This window comes from Acomys minous (assembly GCF_964271855.1).
Source record: "Acomys minous genome assembly, chromosome: 1".
Classification (NCBI taxonomy): Eukaryota; Metazoa; Chordata; class Mammalia; order Rodentia; family Muridae; genus Acomys; species Acomys minous.
In genome coordinates this window covers 56,889,919-56,907,925 of record NC_140483.1, presented here as the reverse complement: position 1 = coordinate 56,907,925, position 18,007 = coordinate 56,889,919, and the positions used below count along the sequence as shown (strand labels likewise).

General features: G+C 53.9%; 1 protein-coding gene across 2 annotated transcripts in view; it reads left to right on the top strand.

Moving 5' to 3' along the window:
• LRRN2 (leucine rich repeat neuronal 2) overlaps positions 1–17,293 on the top strand; it is a 58,839-nt gene extending 41,546 nt beyond the window's left edge. Inside the window, exons 2-3 of one of the 2 annotated variants that reach the window (XM_084789874.1) lie at positions 2,132–2,342; positions 14,261–17,293. In XM_084789874.1, coding sequence (XP_084646000.1) covers positions 14,470–16,608 — 2,139 coding nt within the window. In that variant the 5' untranslated portion in view covers positions 2,132–2,342; positions 14,261–14,469 and the 3' untranslated portion in view covers positions 16,609–17,293. The remainder of the gene's footprint in view (positions 1–2,131; positions 2,343–14,260) is intronic. The other variant, XM_084789873.1, reaches the window with a different exon arrangement.
• Positions 17,294–18,007: the final 714 nt, after the last annotated feature.

Sequence of the window (18,007 nt, the reverse complement as noted above, 5' to 3'; positions counted from 1 at the left end):
GTTCAATTCCCAGCACCCACATGGTGGCTCACACCACTGTCTGATGCGGTCTTCTGGTGTGCAGATATATACGCAGACAAAGTACCCGTATACATAAAATATAAATATAAACATAAAAAATAAATAAGACAAAATTTTAAATCCCCTTTTAAACAAGAAGTTATTAGCTACCTGTGTCCCATGCACGTGTGTGTAGGTGTGCATACACACACACAGCTACGGGTCTATCTATATGTAATCACATATTATTGGCAGCCCTGGTTCTTGCCCTTTCTAGATGTGTGGCTTCGGGCGGAGGCTTACCTTCTTTTACCGCCCGTGTCCTTGTCTGCGTGATGGAGACGATGCAACAGAGCTATGAGGATCTACAGGGCCAGTGATTGGCCAGTGCCTGGCAGAGAACTTTGCTAACTCGGCGGCATCCATTTCATATGTTACTTCCCCGACTCTAGAGCTGAGGAAATGGCCTCCAGGAGGTTGCCGTGGTGTGTGTGTGGAGCCAGGTGGCTGGGTGGCCCACGTCCATGATGTGATGACCAGGAGGCTCAGAGAAGGACAGCAGGGCTCTGTATTGGGAAGCAGGGTTCTCTCAAGGCCTCTCACGAGTCTTACTGCCTGGGGAGGAGGCCCTATGCCCTAAAAGCCAATGGTCTCCAGAACTGGCCAGGACTGAGCCATGCCCCTGTGCCAGCTAACACAGGAAGGCCTCCCAGAGGCTTGCTGAGATTGCCAGCCAGGGGGCCCTGCTCCGCTTCATGTGGACTAGGAGTCACATGGACTGCAGGGACCATGTCGCCACCAGGCAAATCTGAGTTGGCTTCTCTGTGATGTGTAGTTGTCAGGACTTATTTACTCGCCTCTGTACACCGGGCTCAAGCCTTGGAGCCCCCAAGGTCCATCTAGCTCAGAGTTGCATTGCTGACGCCGAAGCCCAGATTAGACCCTGGCCCTGAAAAAGAACCCACAGTCTGAGTAGAGGCACTTGGGCTGTATTCCCCACACTACTGCCTTGGGACCAAGGGTGGGAGGCCAGGCAGTCGCAGTCGGGATCCCCACCCCCACCCCCGCATTTGCTTTCTCAAAGCTAGACCAGAGGCAGCAAGGGAGGGAAAAGAAACCCCCAGCGAATTCTTGGTCTTCTCCCAGTTCCACAGCCCCTGCGGGAACCAAGCTGCATAATACAATGGGATTTAATAAAATGCCTTTAACTCACAAAGTTTGTCTGCTGCCAGCTCCTTAATTAAATTGCCTAATTCTGCTCTGCAATGGCAGCACAAACTCCCGCGTTTCAAGAGCAGAGTGTTGCTATGGCATTCGCACCAGGGCAGGCTCAGGGCAGGCTGTGGAGGAGCTGGTGGCATCCTCTCAACCCCTCACCGTGACGCCCAAAGCGCCACCCCCAGCCCCTCATCCTACTCCCCACACACTGTGTTTAGTCAGCTAGGAAGCTGTCTTTCCTAGGAGGGAGCTGACTCCTTGCTGGGAATGCTGAGCTGGGTTTAGAACTTGAAGGTTGAGGGGTGGAGAGAGGGGGGCAGGGGGACGGCGGGGGGGGGGGGGGGGAGGGGGGGAGGTAAGGGGGGAGGGAGGGCTTCAAACGGAGCAGAACCGCTACCAGCCCTGGCCCACAGAGCCAGCCCTATGGGGCCACAGCAGCGTCTCCCACGCAGCCAGCTTCCCTGGTATCCCGTACAGGTTCATCTGGGCCCACTCAAAACTCTGCTCAGAGTCGGCCTGGCTGGATGAGAAACCAGCTTTGCTCTTTCATTCACGTGCAAAGGTGCAAGAGACGCCTGTGTTCTCTTGAAGGCATGGCTCCCAGCCCTAGCTTTGCAGTAAAGCAATCAGGAATCCCCCACACCCCTCCCTGGAAAAACTTAACTATGAACAGTTTCCAGCAAGACAACAGGGTTGGAGGACTCTTGGTGATGTGCTCCTGTTTCACCACCTGGTTTCACCATTGACACCACCAGCTCTGTATAGCCAATGTCCGTCTTCTTTTCTGGTGCATTTCAGACTAAGTTGTGGGCATCAGTGCACTGCTCCCTAGAACTCTGAGAGTTTAAGGTTAGGGGGAGGGGGGCTGATTTGTTGTTTTACTCTTATAAAAACACACTCTCATTTGCTCTAGTGATGCCCATCTGAGAAGAATGGCAGCCATCACAGTGGCAGGAAGGCTGGCTCCCCAGGACCCCATTTGAAATTCCCACTGCTACAAGCTGCAGTTTCTTCTAAACCTCTGAGACCACCTGAAAACCCTCTCCCACAGAGCCCCAAAGGCGGCTCCCACAGAGCAGCACCCCTGTTGCATCGCACTCGGGAACAGAGCACTGATGAGTACGGTGAGCCACTAGGAACATTTGCTGAAAGTGAGCACGGGGTTTCGAGTGGCTCTTGAGAACAGGATTTTATTTCTGGAATAAAATTTATTTCCGGAATTTTATTCCTGGTCCCTTCATACTCCATATGCTATAAGGAGAATAAAGGGAAATTGCTCCGGGCTCCCTTCTTTAACCAAGCCATCAGGGGCAGAGCCAGCAAGAACATTCCAGAAACCTTGTCAATCAACACCAGCACCAGCATCCCTCAGAACTGATCCTACCAGGCTTCCGGGGGAAATGTGATGATGAGAACAAGATGAGACTGCACAGATATTATGGGGGTTTGGTTTGGGGTTTGATTTTTTGTTTGTTTGAGATAGGGTCTTGTGTAGCCCAGGCTAGCCTCAAATTCATTTTGTAGTGAGTGGTGTATGGCACTGATCCCACTACTTCCACTTTCCAAGCACTTTAATTACAGATGTGCACCGTTACAAACAATGCCACACCATTTTTTTCTTCTAAGATGGCATCCCAGGAAGTAGCCCAGGCTGACCTTGAACTCAAACTCGAAGCAGTTCTTCTGCTTCAGCTTCCAAATGTAATGCTGAGATTACAGGTGTAAACCGTCCTATATACATACATGCATGTACATATGTACATGCATGTATATGATAGCACATTTATTTTTAGGTGACATCATCCCATCCTTCCCTTTTACAGATTAGAAAAAATCAGCTTACAGTAAGTAAAACCCCACTAAAAATGACAACCGAAACCCCTTTTGTGGTCCTAGCATCTCTAGGGACCCAGTGAACACGCCCCTGTGATGTGGTTGGATCTGTAGAATGGGCATAGGACCAGGCTCATCATCTGACAGCGGAGTCTGTCCCAGCTTCAGGGCAGCACTGGGAGGAGCGGAGCTAGCACTACAGCTTGCGGTGCGTGTTTGCCCTCACGCTTTAGACCTTTAAACAAGAGTGAAGTCTTAGCCCCATTTTGTCAGAGGAGGTAATGGAGGCTGAGCATCTCACCCTAGCTGGCGTGGTTCCTAAGGGGCAGAGTTAGAATAAGAACCCCAAATCCCTGGATTAGCTTCCTAAAACCACCATTTTAATGCACCGAAAACTCACGTCCCTTCTAACGGCACGAACACATTGTCTCAGCTCCGGAGTTGTCAGCAGAGGAGCCCACCCTCGCCTCTGCTGGCTTCTGATGACAGAATCAGTGGCAAGTAAGGCACATTCCTTTGCTTGAAGCTGCATCCTGTCCCTTCTCCCTGAGTAGCTGCCTCGTGTGGCATTTTCCTCCTCTTCTGGGACATCGGTCATATTAGATTGGGATATTCCCTGACGAGCTCATCTTTGCTTAATTACATCTATGAAGACCCTATTTTCTAAGAAGGGTACCCAAAGTGGGAATTCACTATGTCTTCTGGGAGGACACGATGCAGCACATGGCATCCCTGACCGCAGGCCTTGCACTGTGTCCCCCTGCATTCTGGATGCTCCAGCTTCTCCCATCTTCCATCTCCACAGACAAGGTGCCCTTCTTCCAAATTATTACCAGCTACAAAAGTGGAGTCATGAAATATAGGCGGGCTTTTCGTCTTTTTTATTCCCAGACAGTAAAAAATCATTAAGGCTTGCTCTTAATTAGTTTAATTTTGAAGCTTCTAAATATTGATTTAACCTCCACTCCTTTGTACTTGCTGCAGTCACTGAATTATGCCTGGTATTGATCACAGACTCAGGGTTTGAGAGCCGTCAAGCCCGCCTGGCATGCTTGGCTGTGAGGCCGCACAGGTACGGAGGAGCAGCTTGCCAGGGTAGGGGAAGGCTACTCCTTGAGGAAGGCTTGTAAGCTTAGGCCAGAGGCCAGCTTCCTTTTCTTGCATTGGCCTAGACCCAAAGGAAGTCAAGAGGAAGTCAGCTGGAAATCTCACCGATTCCATTCTGGGGTGGAGGGGAACTGGGGAGTGGGGCAGGCGGATCGAGAAAGCTCAGATCCCAGAGCACAGGCGCTGGCACCAGCGAGCTGTGACCCGGCTTTACATGCCTGGAGTTCACTCAGGCCAGGCACGCGCCCTCTCATGTCACAGTAGAGTTCATCGGTCCCTCATCACGGTGGCATCAGGAGCACACAGGCAGGCCACTCCTGTCAGAGAGCCAAGGCCTGGATCACCGTCAGGCCATCTCAGTGGCTACCATAACCATTGCCCGCCCACTCACAGGGGAAACCGAGGCTGGGCTGGAAGCACACTGTGCCTTCTAGCCTTGGCCCATTACTGCTGGGTGAACTTGAGCGTGCCACCTGACACTCTTTCCACTAACACAGGGGCGGTGGCACCTGTGGCCATCAAATGTGTATCTTCCTTGTGGCTTGAAGAGAGCACCAGAGATTAGGCATTTGTAAGGACTAGACATTTGTTCCTCACAATTTCAGAGGCCAAGACGTTCAAGATTGAGGTGTCATCAGCATCCGGCAAGGCCTGCTGTCTGCTTATAGGTTTTTGAATTCTGGCCCCTCTGAGGAATACAGTATCGCCATGGGGGGTTGGGAGGGGGACGAGGCGGGGGGTGGGGGTGGGGGTGGGAAGCAGACTGAAAGAAAAAGACAAAACTCCCTCTCTCACACCTTTCAAAATATCCTGTGTGCATTGTGGAAGGCCGAGCCCTTGTGACTGAAACACCTCCCATCACTGGGCCATTGGGGGTTGTGTTTCCTTCTCTTATTTTGCCTTTTTGAGATGGGGTTTCTCTGTGTAGCTCTGGCTGTCCTGGAACTAACTTACTCACCCTGCAGACCAGGCTGGCCCAGAACTCAGAGATCTGTGACCCGGAGTGCTGGGATTAAAAGCGTGCACCACCACGCTTGGCCGGGGGGGGGGGGGGGGGGCAGGGGGGGATGGTGTTTCTAGTGCAAGAATCTGGCCCATACATTCAGGCCACGGCTTCATAGAAGAGCGGGGATGGTGGAACGTCAATCGAAAGGGGCGGCTGCTTCGGAGGACTGTTGTTAACCGTGGCTGGAGTTGCAATGGCCTCCGCGGGTCCCGGGACTACACTCGGCCTGTGGGATGGTGTCCAGACGGTGCTAACCCCAGCCTGCAGCGCTCTTTACCCAGTCCACTCGCAGGCCACAGGTGACCGCTCCTTCACGTTCACGTCCTACAGCTTTCTCCCGGGCTTCTGCTTCTGGCGCCTCCTGTGTTGTTGGATGTTGAATGTCTTCTATTCTCTGTACCTCTTGGTCCAGACTCCCTCTAGGAGCTTGGCCCTCCCACCCCAGGGAGACTGACAACCTTATCAAGGTGCCTATCAACGTCACTCACTGTCTTAGATGTGGTTTCTGTCGCTGCGGTAAAATATCATAACCGTAAGCAGCCTGGCAAGGGAAAGGTTTATTTCCTCTTACGCTTTCTGCCTACTGTCCATCACCAAAGGAAGTCAAGGCAGGAACAAGGGGGTGGCAGAGGCCATGGCACCTCATGGCTCGCTCAGCCTGCCTTCTTACAGAACCCAGGACCCCCCTGGCCCAGGGGTGGCAGCGACCACAGTGAGCTAGGCCATCGCATCAATTGCCAATCTGGCCGTGACCTTTTCTCCACTGTAACTTCTTCTTTTTCAAGTGACTCTAGTCGGTGTCACGTTGATACAACCCTAGCCCCCACACACTTAATTGTTAGCATATTTCCTCTGAATGCCTGCCCAGCTTCCTACATGTGGTGGGACAGGGCCCTTCCCCACACCCGAGGCCTGCTGCCCCTCAGCAACAACTTTATAGTCCATAGACAGCTTTCCTTTATTTTGTTCTCAACCTGAGAAACCCCACCTGCCCTCCCTGCATACTGCGTCCCCGCCACTCTCATATGTGAAGTGCCCAACATACCCCGAGACCTTTACTCATGTTCTTTGAAACTTTCTCTGTGCTTATAGAGTTGGACGTCAGAAGCCATCCAGCTCAAACATGGGGGGGGGCTGGATGGGCCCGAGAATCTGCATTTCTGAGGACTTTCTCAGCATTGCTGCTCCTGCCGCCTCAGGGCACACTAGGCCCAGGAGAGATGAGGCAGTGATCTGAAACCTGTTCTCAGCCGTGGCCTGGGCTGCACTGCCTCCCACCAATCCCCAGGGCCTGCCCTCCGCTGTTTCCCCAGTGGCTGCAGGGCAGTCCAGGTGATGTGCAGGAGAGCAGGAAAGAGCCCAGCTGTGGAGGTCACCAGTGAGGCCTATGGGGCACAGAGGACTGAAGAAGGAGGGCTGAGCGGGAGGGTGGGCAGGGACGAGCTGGAAGGGTACGGGAGACCGACTGGCAGGCTGTCTCACTGCAGTGAGGGGGAAAGGGAGAAAGAGCATCGCCCACTGAGGGCCTCAGCTGCAGCCATTTTTCTCCCAGCCTGCCTGCCACAGCTGCCAGAGGGAAGGCTTCCGCCTTCAAGCCCAGGCCTCCTTCACCGTCCTGATTTATCTCAAGCCTCATCTGGTAAACCTGCTGATGAAACAAGTCTCCTATTCTCCCCGCCTCATCAATTTTCATCCTGATTTCATTTTCCTTTTCCGTTAGAAAGGGTTTAGCCTTTCTCCGTGTTTAACTGGCCTGCTCCCCGTGTTCGCCCTGCCTTCCACCCCGCTACCCCACCTCCCTCTTGCCAGCAGACCCAAAGCTCCTCACGAGCAGGGTAGAACCCTTGCTCTCCTTACTTCTCTGTCAGCTGGGGACTCTACCCCTAACAGTGCACAGAGAGGAGGCAAGAGCCTCACAGGATTGCAGGCTGTGGCTTCGTAGGGACTGAGAGGAGCAAGGGGTGCTCATCCAGGAGTGCTCCACCGAGGGGCCTGATTACTGAGGCTTTAGACAGGAAGGAACTTTCTAGATGTGCAGTGGGGAACAGGACTTGTAGGTGAGGACCTGACCATGCAAGGGCATGGGTGTGGGAAACAGTATCGCTTGCAACCCTCCCTCTTGCTTCCTTGTCCTTGGCCCCCTGTTTCTAGCTCCCTGTGACCAAGGGGCCATCTTGGGTCCCCAGGCTCATAAGGTAGCCAGGGAAGGCTGCTGAGTCTGCCTGGCACCTCCACCTGGGCAGCAGCTAGTCTAGACTAACCATCTGGCATGGGACTGGGGCAGTGGAATGTCTGTAGAGTGGGGTCAGCCATGTCCTCGGAGTACCCCTCTGGACCCTAGCAGGGAGCATTGGAGACAGAGTCGCTGCTTGCCGGGTGCATCTGACCCATCTATTGGGCAAGTATTTTGTCAGGTATCTGTCATCTGCTGGTGCGTGGTGTCCTTGAGCTGTCCTGAAACGTGGAGCCAAGAACCCCTGTCAAAGCCCCCACAGGGAGTACTTTTAGTGGCTTAGAAGAGGTTTCTACCTCCTAAAACATAGGGAATCTAACAGTCAAGGAATAGCCCAGCCAAGGATATGTGGTGATGCTGCTGAAAAGGGGAAAGGACTCAAGGAGCCCCAGATGATGTCTACGAAGACATCTGTCTCCACCAGGAGGCACATTCCGCCCCATCTGACAGAGGAGGCGGCAGAGAGCACATAGACAAGCAGGAACAGGATTCAATCACTGAGCGCCCCCCAACACTAGTGTTTCCGCTACTGGCCTCAGAGCAGAGGCCAGTGGAGTCACTTGAATTTCTAGAGGGATCTGGAGAAAGCTCCAGAAAGGGGAAGGCTGGTGTAAGATCCTGTTAAGGCAGACAGAAACTTGAATGAGAACAAAGTGACTTTCACCCAGCCACAGTCACTAGGAAGGCAAAATGGCCACAGAAAGACAGACTACAGGATGGCATTGGGTTTGTTTTGTTTTGTTTTGTTTTGTTTTGTTTTGTTTTGTTTTTTAAAGGAGAGGCAGAAGGAACTGCCACAGAAAGGCCTTGTCTCTGGGTACTTGGTCCCTGTGGCTTCTGGTCTCTAAGACAGACAGACAGATAGACATCCCCTGCCTGGCCTGGCCTGGCTTGGCCATTGTCCAGATAATGTTCCAAGTTCCTACTGTGCTAGCCTGAAAGAGTGAGCAGCTTGAGCAAGGCTCCTGCAGAGTCCTCAATCTTCTGGGAGAACAGGCAGGTTCTCATGGAGGGGTGCAGGGCACCCCAGGAACTCAGGAGAGAGGCTCTGGTCAGAGAAGCAGTCCCTGTGGGTTTGCAGAAGCCCAAGTAGCAAGAAGAGCTGGGCTCTGGCTGAGCCACTCTCTGCCTAGGCTTGCTGGCCCTGCTCCCCTGCAGCTCGCTCTGGTGCAGTGCAATCAGACAGAAATGACTTTGCGTGCTACCTACTGGCGCCCTCCATTCTAATTAAGAAATAATGAGGCAGGCTCCCTTCCCAGCCTGGAGCTCTCCTACCCTCTGCCTGGACCAGCCAGGAGAGCTGGCAATGTAGAGATTCCAGCCCAGCAATAAGACCCCTCTCTCCCTACCCATGAAAGAGTTTTACTAGAACCTTGACCTCTAAAATTCCCTAGAGAGGCAGAGAGCAAGGCTAAATAAAGGGCCCTCACTTCCCCACTGTGTCTCCCCACAGGCCAGCTAAGCTCTGGCACCAAAAGCCCAGAAATAACCAGGTGGCACACGCCTTTAATCCCAGCACTTGGGAGGCAGAGGCAAGTGGATCGCTGTAAGTTCGATACCAGCCTGGTCTACATAGTGAGTCCAGGACAGCCAAGGCTGCACAAAGAAACTCTGTCTTGAAAAGACAAAAAAAAAAAAAAAAAAAAAAAAAGAATTCAGGGTAACTTTCACTGTCCTCTTGTCTACTGACCCAGGACTCTGTGATGAGAAGACCTAGACACATGGGTACCAGGAGGTCACCGAGTTGTCTTTCTTCCTCAAGGGACATGGAACACTCAGGCCCAGGATACGGGGATTCTAGACAGAGCTGGGATCTTCAGACATAGACCTATTTCTAGGTGTAGGAACGAAAAAGAAGCCCACCTTGCCTCCTGAGAAGGGTGCTGAGAGGCTCCGGAGCGCTTGGAAGTAGTAACAGACATTCTGGGTATCACCCAGGTACAAAGGCTTTGTTATCAGCTGACGATGGAAAAGAAAGAAGGAATCTGGGCTTAAAGATGAAAACAACTGGTGAGGCTAGAGGTCAGGACAGTGGGTAGCAGGGTAGGGTTGCAAGGGCGAGAGGGAACCTTCTAGAGGGCTGGGATTGGTACATATAGTGCTGGGTGTGGCTGACCTGGTATCCACCCAAGTTCGTTGAGTCTGGGGTTGTACACATGCCTATGCAGTATCTTATACCTCAGCGACGGAAAAGCATTGCAGAGAGAGACGAACAGAGAAGCAGCAGCAGTAACGGGAGACCGGAAGGGAGCGAACAGAGGCATGGCATCACACTTTCCACAGCTGCAGCACTTCAGGCTCAGGAAGCCAGGGTACCTCGCCCAAGGTCACATGGGGAGTGGCAGAGCCAGGCTCAAACCCCACGGCTACGCCTAGCCCCTTCCGTACTGCCCGCCCTCCTTCACATAAGTTATTTATGGAATTCCGACTCTGGAAGACTTAGATAAATGCCGTGCTCTCCCGTGCAGAAGCTCTGGTTGTGTGTGATTAAGTGAAAGGTGGGAGTGATGGACCTATTCACCTTCCAGGAGAACTGGAGGCCACGTGTACAGATGGAGGCTGCCCTCGCACCCCCTGCTGCTCGGGCCCAGGGCTTATCTGCTGCTAAGGAGGCCAGAGTTTATCAATGCTACACTCAATTATGCTGCCCATCTGTCTCCGCGGCTCAGGGGGACCTGGTACCAAAACAGCCGGCTCAGGGGGGACCTGGTACCAAAACAGCCGAGGCCCTGCAATTGGTAGCTGCCTGCCTGCTTGCCTCCTACTAAAAGCATCTGCTCTCAAGGGTTAGGCAGGATTTAGGGAAGGAAGCAAAGAACAGTGTAAAGGCGGGGCGGGAGTTTATATAAACCAGTAGACTCCGCCTCCGTGCTGCAGGGGACAAGGACAGAGAAGGATGGATGGGAAGGCAGTGTCCCCCCCAAAACTCTTCCTTTAGGGTTTTGCCAAGGGTCTTCCTTCTTAGCAGAGGGAGTAGAGGATCGATTCAGTACATTCTACCAAATCCAAAGATGATTCCCGGTGGAAATTCAACTGGAAATGGGTCCATTTGGATTTGCAGAGTAAATCCTTCCAAGCTAATGGTGTGCCTTTGGAGGGAGCCACCAGCCATGGGGCCCGGAGGATGACTCCAGAACTTTCCAGCATGCACTGCACAGTCAGATGACAGAGTCAAGTCTGTGTGCAGCAGCTGCCATTGTTTGACTCTGTGGTTCCAGGCTTATCCTGGCTCAAGGTAGGGGTCTGGTGGGCCCATCAGGGGACCCAAGTCCATCTCTGAAAAAACCTGCAACTAAGGCAAATGTCCCAAGCTGGCTCCCCTCAAGCAAGTATTGATCCCTGTTGACTGGGCTGGTGGGGCAGGTTAGAGTGAGACAAACCAAATCTGTGTAACCTCTGATGCAACCTTTGTGAACCTCGGTTGTCTCCCTGACAAGATGAAAGAATCCTTTTGTTGCTCACACATGGAGCTGGTGGAAGGACAAAATTTAATGTCCCGTGTTCTGCATGTATTCATGTTCACCCACAAGGACTCTGCTTTGCTTGACTCTCTGTGGACAGGGAGCTTGTGTGTGTGCGCGCACATGTGTGTGTGTGTGCACGCACATGTGCATGTGCACACACACACCTTCATGAGCTCCTTGTCACCTGGGACATTATAAAGAACAGTCAATTCAATTTCTCCGCAGCTCCTGTAGAACTCCCTAATCAGCTTGACTGAGTAGGGCCACGTCAGCCTTTAATAGTGATGGCAAATGAATGGGCAGCTCCGGCCTCCATCCCAGGAGGGGCTACGTGCCCACCCTCAAGGGAAGACTTGTCTGAGAAGTTGTCACACTGTGGGCTCCCAGATTCAGTTGTCGCTTCTCTCTTCCTCTTAAAGTCAGCCCTGTTCCTAGCCCAGCGCTGCTCCTGCCCACACAGACAGATTAAGGCCAGCAGGGGAGATGTCTGTGTAGGTTTTGTGTAGTTCTTTCAGGTCTTATCTGAAGGTCAGAGGCACATTGGGGTCCTCTCTGAGGAGCCCTTGCTGTCTCCTCAGCCTCACCTTCCTCTCCAACTGGGAACTGTCCTGGGTTTTCCTCATCCACTGGCGTTCTTTGCTGGATGGCTATGTTGTCGGCTCACAGCTCACCACCCCACCTTGCAGGGGGTGGGAGGCAGTATTGGGTTCCCAGGAGCTAGGCTCAGTAGAGTGGGAGCTTGTTGCACCGTATCGTCTGCTGACTAGAAGGCTATCGTTCCTTTAGAAGTCTTGTGGTCACTGAGCACAGTGTTGCATGTCCGCACTCTTGAGCACTTGGGAGGTGGAAGGGGGTCCTGAGTTCAAGGAAGGAAGGAAAGAAAGGATGGAGGGAAGCAGGGAGGGAGAGAGGGAGGGGATGAAAAGAGGTCTTATGTGGCAGGAGCACCTCCCAGCCATGGAAAAAGCATGCACACCTTGGAAAAGGAGGAGCTAACGTTTCTAGAACTCTCTACATGCGAGACATGTTCATTCCAGGGTCATGTCAGTCTTCCTTAAGAAAATAAAGGAAATATAAAGCAACAGATGCATAGACTCTAGGGCAGGAGGGAGAGCCGAGTTTGGTGTCCTGGCATCTGGTTTGGAAGTACGGCACTTAGAGCCATCCGAATGGCAGGTGCGTCTCAGCTTCTTTCCTGCATCTTCCCCACCCACAGAGTACACCACAAACCCTCCTCCTGCCTCTGTGAGCCCCAGTTACCAGCTGGGGAAGCTGTTTCCCCAGGCTTCCATCGAACATGTATGCAGGCAGGCAGGCATGTGTGCACACGCGTGTTTGTTTACCCTGAGATCTAAGCGACAGCGCACACATACCCCTACGCAAACCTCTGTGCCTTTCAAGTTACCGTTGTTTTTCCCACCTTCAGAAATAGCTGCTGAGGAAAGTGGGATGTACACAGGCGCCCGCAGCTCTCCTGCTCCGTGAAGGGGTGCCCTGCCCCCACTGCTCCCCTCCCAGCATCCAGGAAACAGGATGATGAGGCAAAGAGCCCCAAGTGGCCAGTTAGAGGGGCTGCCTGGAAGCTGGTAAATACTGCTGAGAGCTTCCTGCAGCTTCCTGGCAAGGAGATCTCACCCAGAGGACAGGAATGGCACCAGCCTGCCTCAGGGCAGCCAGTGCGCCTTAGCCCTAGGCTCAAAGCAGGCTGGACCAGACCTGGGTCGGAGCAACGATGTGGAAACAGTCCCGGAAACCTCCAGGCCAGGGCTCATTTTCTCACTGTGGTTGCTGTTTCCCAGCATGAGACTTGAGCCTAGTTCTTTGAGTTCCTCTGGACCTATACAAACCGGAGGTGTGACTGCTTTCATCTCAGGCCGGTTAAGGACAGTTCTACATGAAGCAAAGCTGGTCAGAGTCTTCAGAAGCATGTCCTGCATAGCAGCCACTGACGAGCTGCTACATCTGACCTCTCCTGAGTCTGAGTTAGGCCAGGCCAAAGAGCAGAACATGCAATCTGGCCCAGTTTTGTGTCCGGATCCTGTTCTAAGCCAAGGTTTGATGTACCTCAGGGCAGTACAGCCTGGTTTGAGAAAGAAGCCAGGTTGATTTCCTGGACCCGGGAGGGAGAAAGCATCAGTGGTCGGGATCTGGGGAGAGGAGACATCCTTGGGGAAGCAGCCCAAAGGGCACGAACTCCTACAGTAAGCACCTGTGTTTATAGGTGTGGCAATGAGAGGGCAGGATTCTGGCCGGAGGAAGCTTTGTAGATGATCTGGTCAGGGCTTGGAAAGCAGGAGGCAGCACAATACCAGCCCCTTACCTCAGAGGTGGACACTTGTGCCTTATTGTGTGTTGTCTAAGAGGCGCCCCCCTCCCCAAAGAGGTTCTGCAGCCCAAGAGAACCTCTCTGTAAAAAGTGACTGAACTTGAGCCTTGAAGAATAAGTGGAAGTCATTTCAGAGAAATGAGACAAAAGGGGAGGTGGCATGTCAGGGTGACTGCACCCCGAAGGGTTTGTGGAGAGAATATGGGATAGAAACAAACAACAGAAACCAGGAATGGTCAGGCCAGACCAAACCTACAGGGCTGAGGCAATTAGATTCCCAAACATCTGCTGGGCAGCCGTGACAGACCACTGAGAAATGAAGGCCCATGCCTTCAGGGTGGAAAGTGGCCATTCCCAAGGCCAACCCAGGAGAGCCTAGGCAGATCCCCTGGTAGGACCACTCCAGCATCCCAGCCCATGTAAATGTGGCGCCTGGATCCCCTGCCCAATTCCAGAGTTCTGGGAAACCCATCCCATATATTAGAGCTGGGTTTGTCTCCACTACCTCCTTCCTCCTGCATCACCAGAGAAATGTCTAGAAACTATCATTTATCTCACTTAACCAGTGAGCCAAGGAGGGAAGAGCAAGAAAGGTCAGAACATCTATTCTGCATTTATCTGGGCTCCAATGGTGGCAATTTCAGCCCGTCCATTTTCCTTCCCTCCCAGACACGTGCACATAATCTACTATACCCCTCACTGCCACCCCCCCACACACTATCTCTCTCTCTCTCTCTCTCTCTCTCTCTCTCTCTCTCTCTCTCTCTCTCTCTCTCTCTCTCTCACACACACACACACACACACACACACACACACACACACACACACACACACATACACACACACCACCTCTGAGTTATCCCAAAATTTCTCCCAAAGACTGAATCACTCCTTCCCTGAGAATGTGTAGAAGACACTGGAGCCTTGGGCGGAACAGGGTCTGGAAGGCCTGGTTCCCATCCAGGCCAGCTCCTGGGCTACCCCTCTGGTTTCTGGAGTCCATCCGGGGGAGCTAGAGGGACAGATTCTACCCCTCAGCTCCGTGCATCCCTAACTCTGTTGTCTCCTTCCAGGGCTGCCCCACCGACAAGGAAATGAGTGAGCAGTCCCAGCCCAGTGCACAAAGATGAGGCCCCACACCCAGAGGGCACGAAGCGATGCCCACCCACCCCGTGTAGAATGACTGCCTTGAGAGGGCAGTTCCCCAGGCCCTGGCAGGGCCGCTGACCCTCAGTCTGCAAGTCTTGAAGAGCAGGACTCTTCCCTGCCTTCCAGCTCCACCATGAGGCTCCTCGTGGCTGCCCTCTTGATATCTTGGGCAGCCGGCACCACCGCCGCAGTGCCCGTGGTACCTTGGCGTGTGCCCTGCCCTCATCAGTGTGCCTGCCAGATCCGGCCCTGGTACACACCCCGCTCATCCTACCGAGAGGCCACCACCGTGGACTGCAATGACCTCTTCCTGACGGCAGTGCCCCCAGGGCTCCCCTCGGGGACCCAGACCCTGCTACTGCAGAGCAACAGCATCAGCCGCATAGACCAGACGGAGCTTGCCTACTTGGCCAACCTCACAGAGCTGGACCTGTCCCAGAACAGCTTCTCAGATGCCCGTGACTGTGATTTCCAGGCCCTGCCCCAGCTGCTGAGCCTACATCTGGAAGAGAACCAGCTGAGCCGGCTGGAGGATCACAGCTTTGCTGGGCTGACCAGCCTGCAAGAGCTCTATCTCAACCATAACCAGCTGTGCCGCATCGCCCCCAGGGCCTTTGAAGGCCTCGGCAACCTGCTGCGACTGCACCTCAACTCCAACCTCCTTAGGACCATCGACAGCCGCTGGTTTGAGATGCTGCCCAACTTGGAAATCCTCATGATCGGTGGCAACAAGGTGGATGCCATCTTGGACATGAACTTCCGGCCCCTGGCCAACCTGCGCAGCCTGGTGCTGGCAGGCATGAGCTTGCGGGAGATCTCAGACTACGCTCTGGAGGGACTGCAGAGCCTGGAAAGCCTCTCTTTCTATGACAATCAGCTGGCCCAGGTGCCCAAGCGGGCATTGGAGCAGGTGCCTGGGCTCAAGTTCCTAGACCTGAACAAAAACCCACTGCAGCGGGTGGGGCCGGGAGACTTTGCCAACATGCTGCACCTCAAGGAACTAGGACTGAACAACATGGAGGAGCTGGTCTCCATTGACAAGCTCGCTCTGGTAAATCTCCCCGAGCTGACCAAACTGGACATCACCAATAACCCACGGCTTTCTTTCATCCATCCCCGCGCCTTTCACCACCTGCCCCAGATGGAGACTCTTATGCTCAACAACAACGCTCTCAGTGCCTTGCACCAGCAGACAGTGGAATCTTTGCCCAACCTACAGGAGGTGGGTCTCCACGGCAACCCCATCCGCTGTGACTGTGTCATCCGCTGGGCCAATGCCACAGGCACCCACGTCCGTTTCATCGAACCACAGTCCACCCTGTGCGCTGAGCCCCCAGACCTCCAGCGTCTCCCAGTCAGGGAGGTGCCCTTCCGGGAGATGACAGACCACTGCCTGCCCCTCATCTCTCCCCGAAGCTTTCCTTCCAGCCTGCAGGTGGCCGCTGGAGAAAGCATGGTCCTTCACTGTCGGGCACTGGCTGAGCCAGAGCCTGAGATCTACTGGGTCACTCCAGCTGGAGTCCGACTGACACCTGCTCATGCGGGAAGGAGGTACCGGGTGTTCCCTGAGGGGACCCTAGAGTTGCGCAGGGTGACAGTGGAAGAGGCGGGGCTGTACACCTGTGTGGCCCAGAACCTGGTAGGGGCTGACACTAAGACAGTCAGTGTTGTGGTTGGCCACGCTCCTTTCCAGCCAAGCAGGGACAAGGGACCAGGATTGGAGCTCCGTGTGCAGGAGACACACCCATATCACATCCTGCTGTTTTGGGTGCCCCCTCCCAACATAGTCTCCACCAACCTCACCTGGTCTAGCGCCTCCTCCCCTCGGGACCATGAAGCCACCGCTCTGGCTCGACTGCCCCAGGGCACCCACCGCTACAACATCACCCGCCTCCTTCCGGCCACAGAGTATTGGGCCTGCCTGCAGGTGGCCTTTGCTGATGCCCACACCCAGTTGGCTTGTGTTTGGGCCAGGACTAAAGAGGCCTCTCCTTGCCACAGAGCCCTGGGGGACCGACCCGGGCTCATAGCCATCCTGGCTTTCGCTGTCCTCCTGCTAGTAGCTGGGCTTGCAGCCCACCTCGGCAGGGGCCAGTCCAAGCAGAGGATGGGTGAGAAGCCTCTCCTTCCAGCCTGGGCTTTCTGGGGCTGGAGCGCCCCCTCTGTCCGAGTAGTGTCTGCACCCCTTGTCCTGCCCTGGAATCCAGGGAGGAAGCAGCTCAGATGTTCAGATGGGGGGACAGTGCCACCACCATTGTCTCAACATTCCTGAAGCGCCGCCAGGTCTCAGCAGTAGAGAAGTAACTAGAACAGCTCTACACTAAAGGGGAAGCGATCTGGGCCAGATGCCTGCCAGGAAAGTGGCGCTGAGCCACGTGCTTGAGGCCTGGCAGCTTGGCCAGGAAAGACGGAGCTCTGCGGCTCCTGGGGATGCTCTGCGGCTCCTGGGGATGCTCTGCGGCTCCTAGGGGTGCTCTTGTAGCCTGCAAATGGTTGCTGTTGCCTTCTGGGGGGTCCTCAGCTACGATTCTGAGGAGTGTCTCCAAGGAACAGGAAGGACTCTCTGCCTAGAGCCTCTACCTCCCCAGAGGCTTCTGGGCCTCCGCTTGGCTGTCCCCTGCCTGTATCCCTAGGCCCTTGGCCCACAGGATATGCCCCCTTCCTCTTCTCTCTCTTTGTACAGTCTCAGTTGCTTGCTCATCCCCCTCCTGGGCAAGGGCTGAAAGAGGCTTCTACTGTCTTGGGAGCCTGCCCCAAAGTGGGAGTGTCCCCAGCTGGATCTGAAGGATATTTGGGGAGAGGTGTCCAGGGACACCTCATCCCATAGCCTGGGCTCTGAAGTTGACTTTCTATTGGCAGTTTTGTACCTTTGTGGAGAAATGTGTCACCTGTCCCCAACCCAATTCACTCTTTTCTCCTGTTTTGTAAAAAATAAAAAATAAACAGTAACAACACAATGGGTGGGAGATAATCCTTTGCATGCTGCTGTAAGAAAGCCTCTGGAGACCCTTCAGAGCCGGAAGGTGACAGGGGTGTGGGCAGGGTTTCATAAGAGCTTGGGGAAGAGAGAGACAGGCCAGTTTTCCCTTTTCATTTTGGATTCTGGCCTCTGGGTCTCTGCTCCAAACACAGAGTCACCCCCCCAAAGCAGGGAGCACAAGAGCTGTGGGGAAGAGAAACCAATTGAGGAGAAACCACCAGCCAGGAAGAGCACAACACAGGCAAGGAGAAGCAGAGTGGGTGAGAAAAAAAAAATGGAGGCCCGTGCAGGCGTCGGGAGAGAGTGGAAATTTCCATCCCCAAACCTGGTCCCTCTTTCTCCTCCGATAAGCAGCTAACATGCCAATGCATTGGATGCACTTCCCAGCCTGTTTCTAATTAACAAGCCCAAGAGGCACAATCATGCCGAGAATCACTAATGGCAAATCATGAAGACAGTAAGAACTTTGCTATCTTCACAGGCCAGGGCGAGCATGGGTGATTACGGGTCTGAGGAGGGGAAGGTGGTGGCGGGCGAGGAGATTGCTGTTTCTCTCCCATGCCGTTCCGCCACAGTTCACAATGAGCCTGGTTTGCTTTGGTTGTTTTGTTTTTAGCTGATGAACTTCTGCTGCCTGGGAGTGAAGAGGAACATCTGTTAGAGCCAACAGAGACGAGGGCACAGGGGTGGG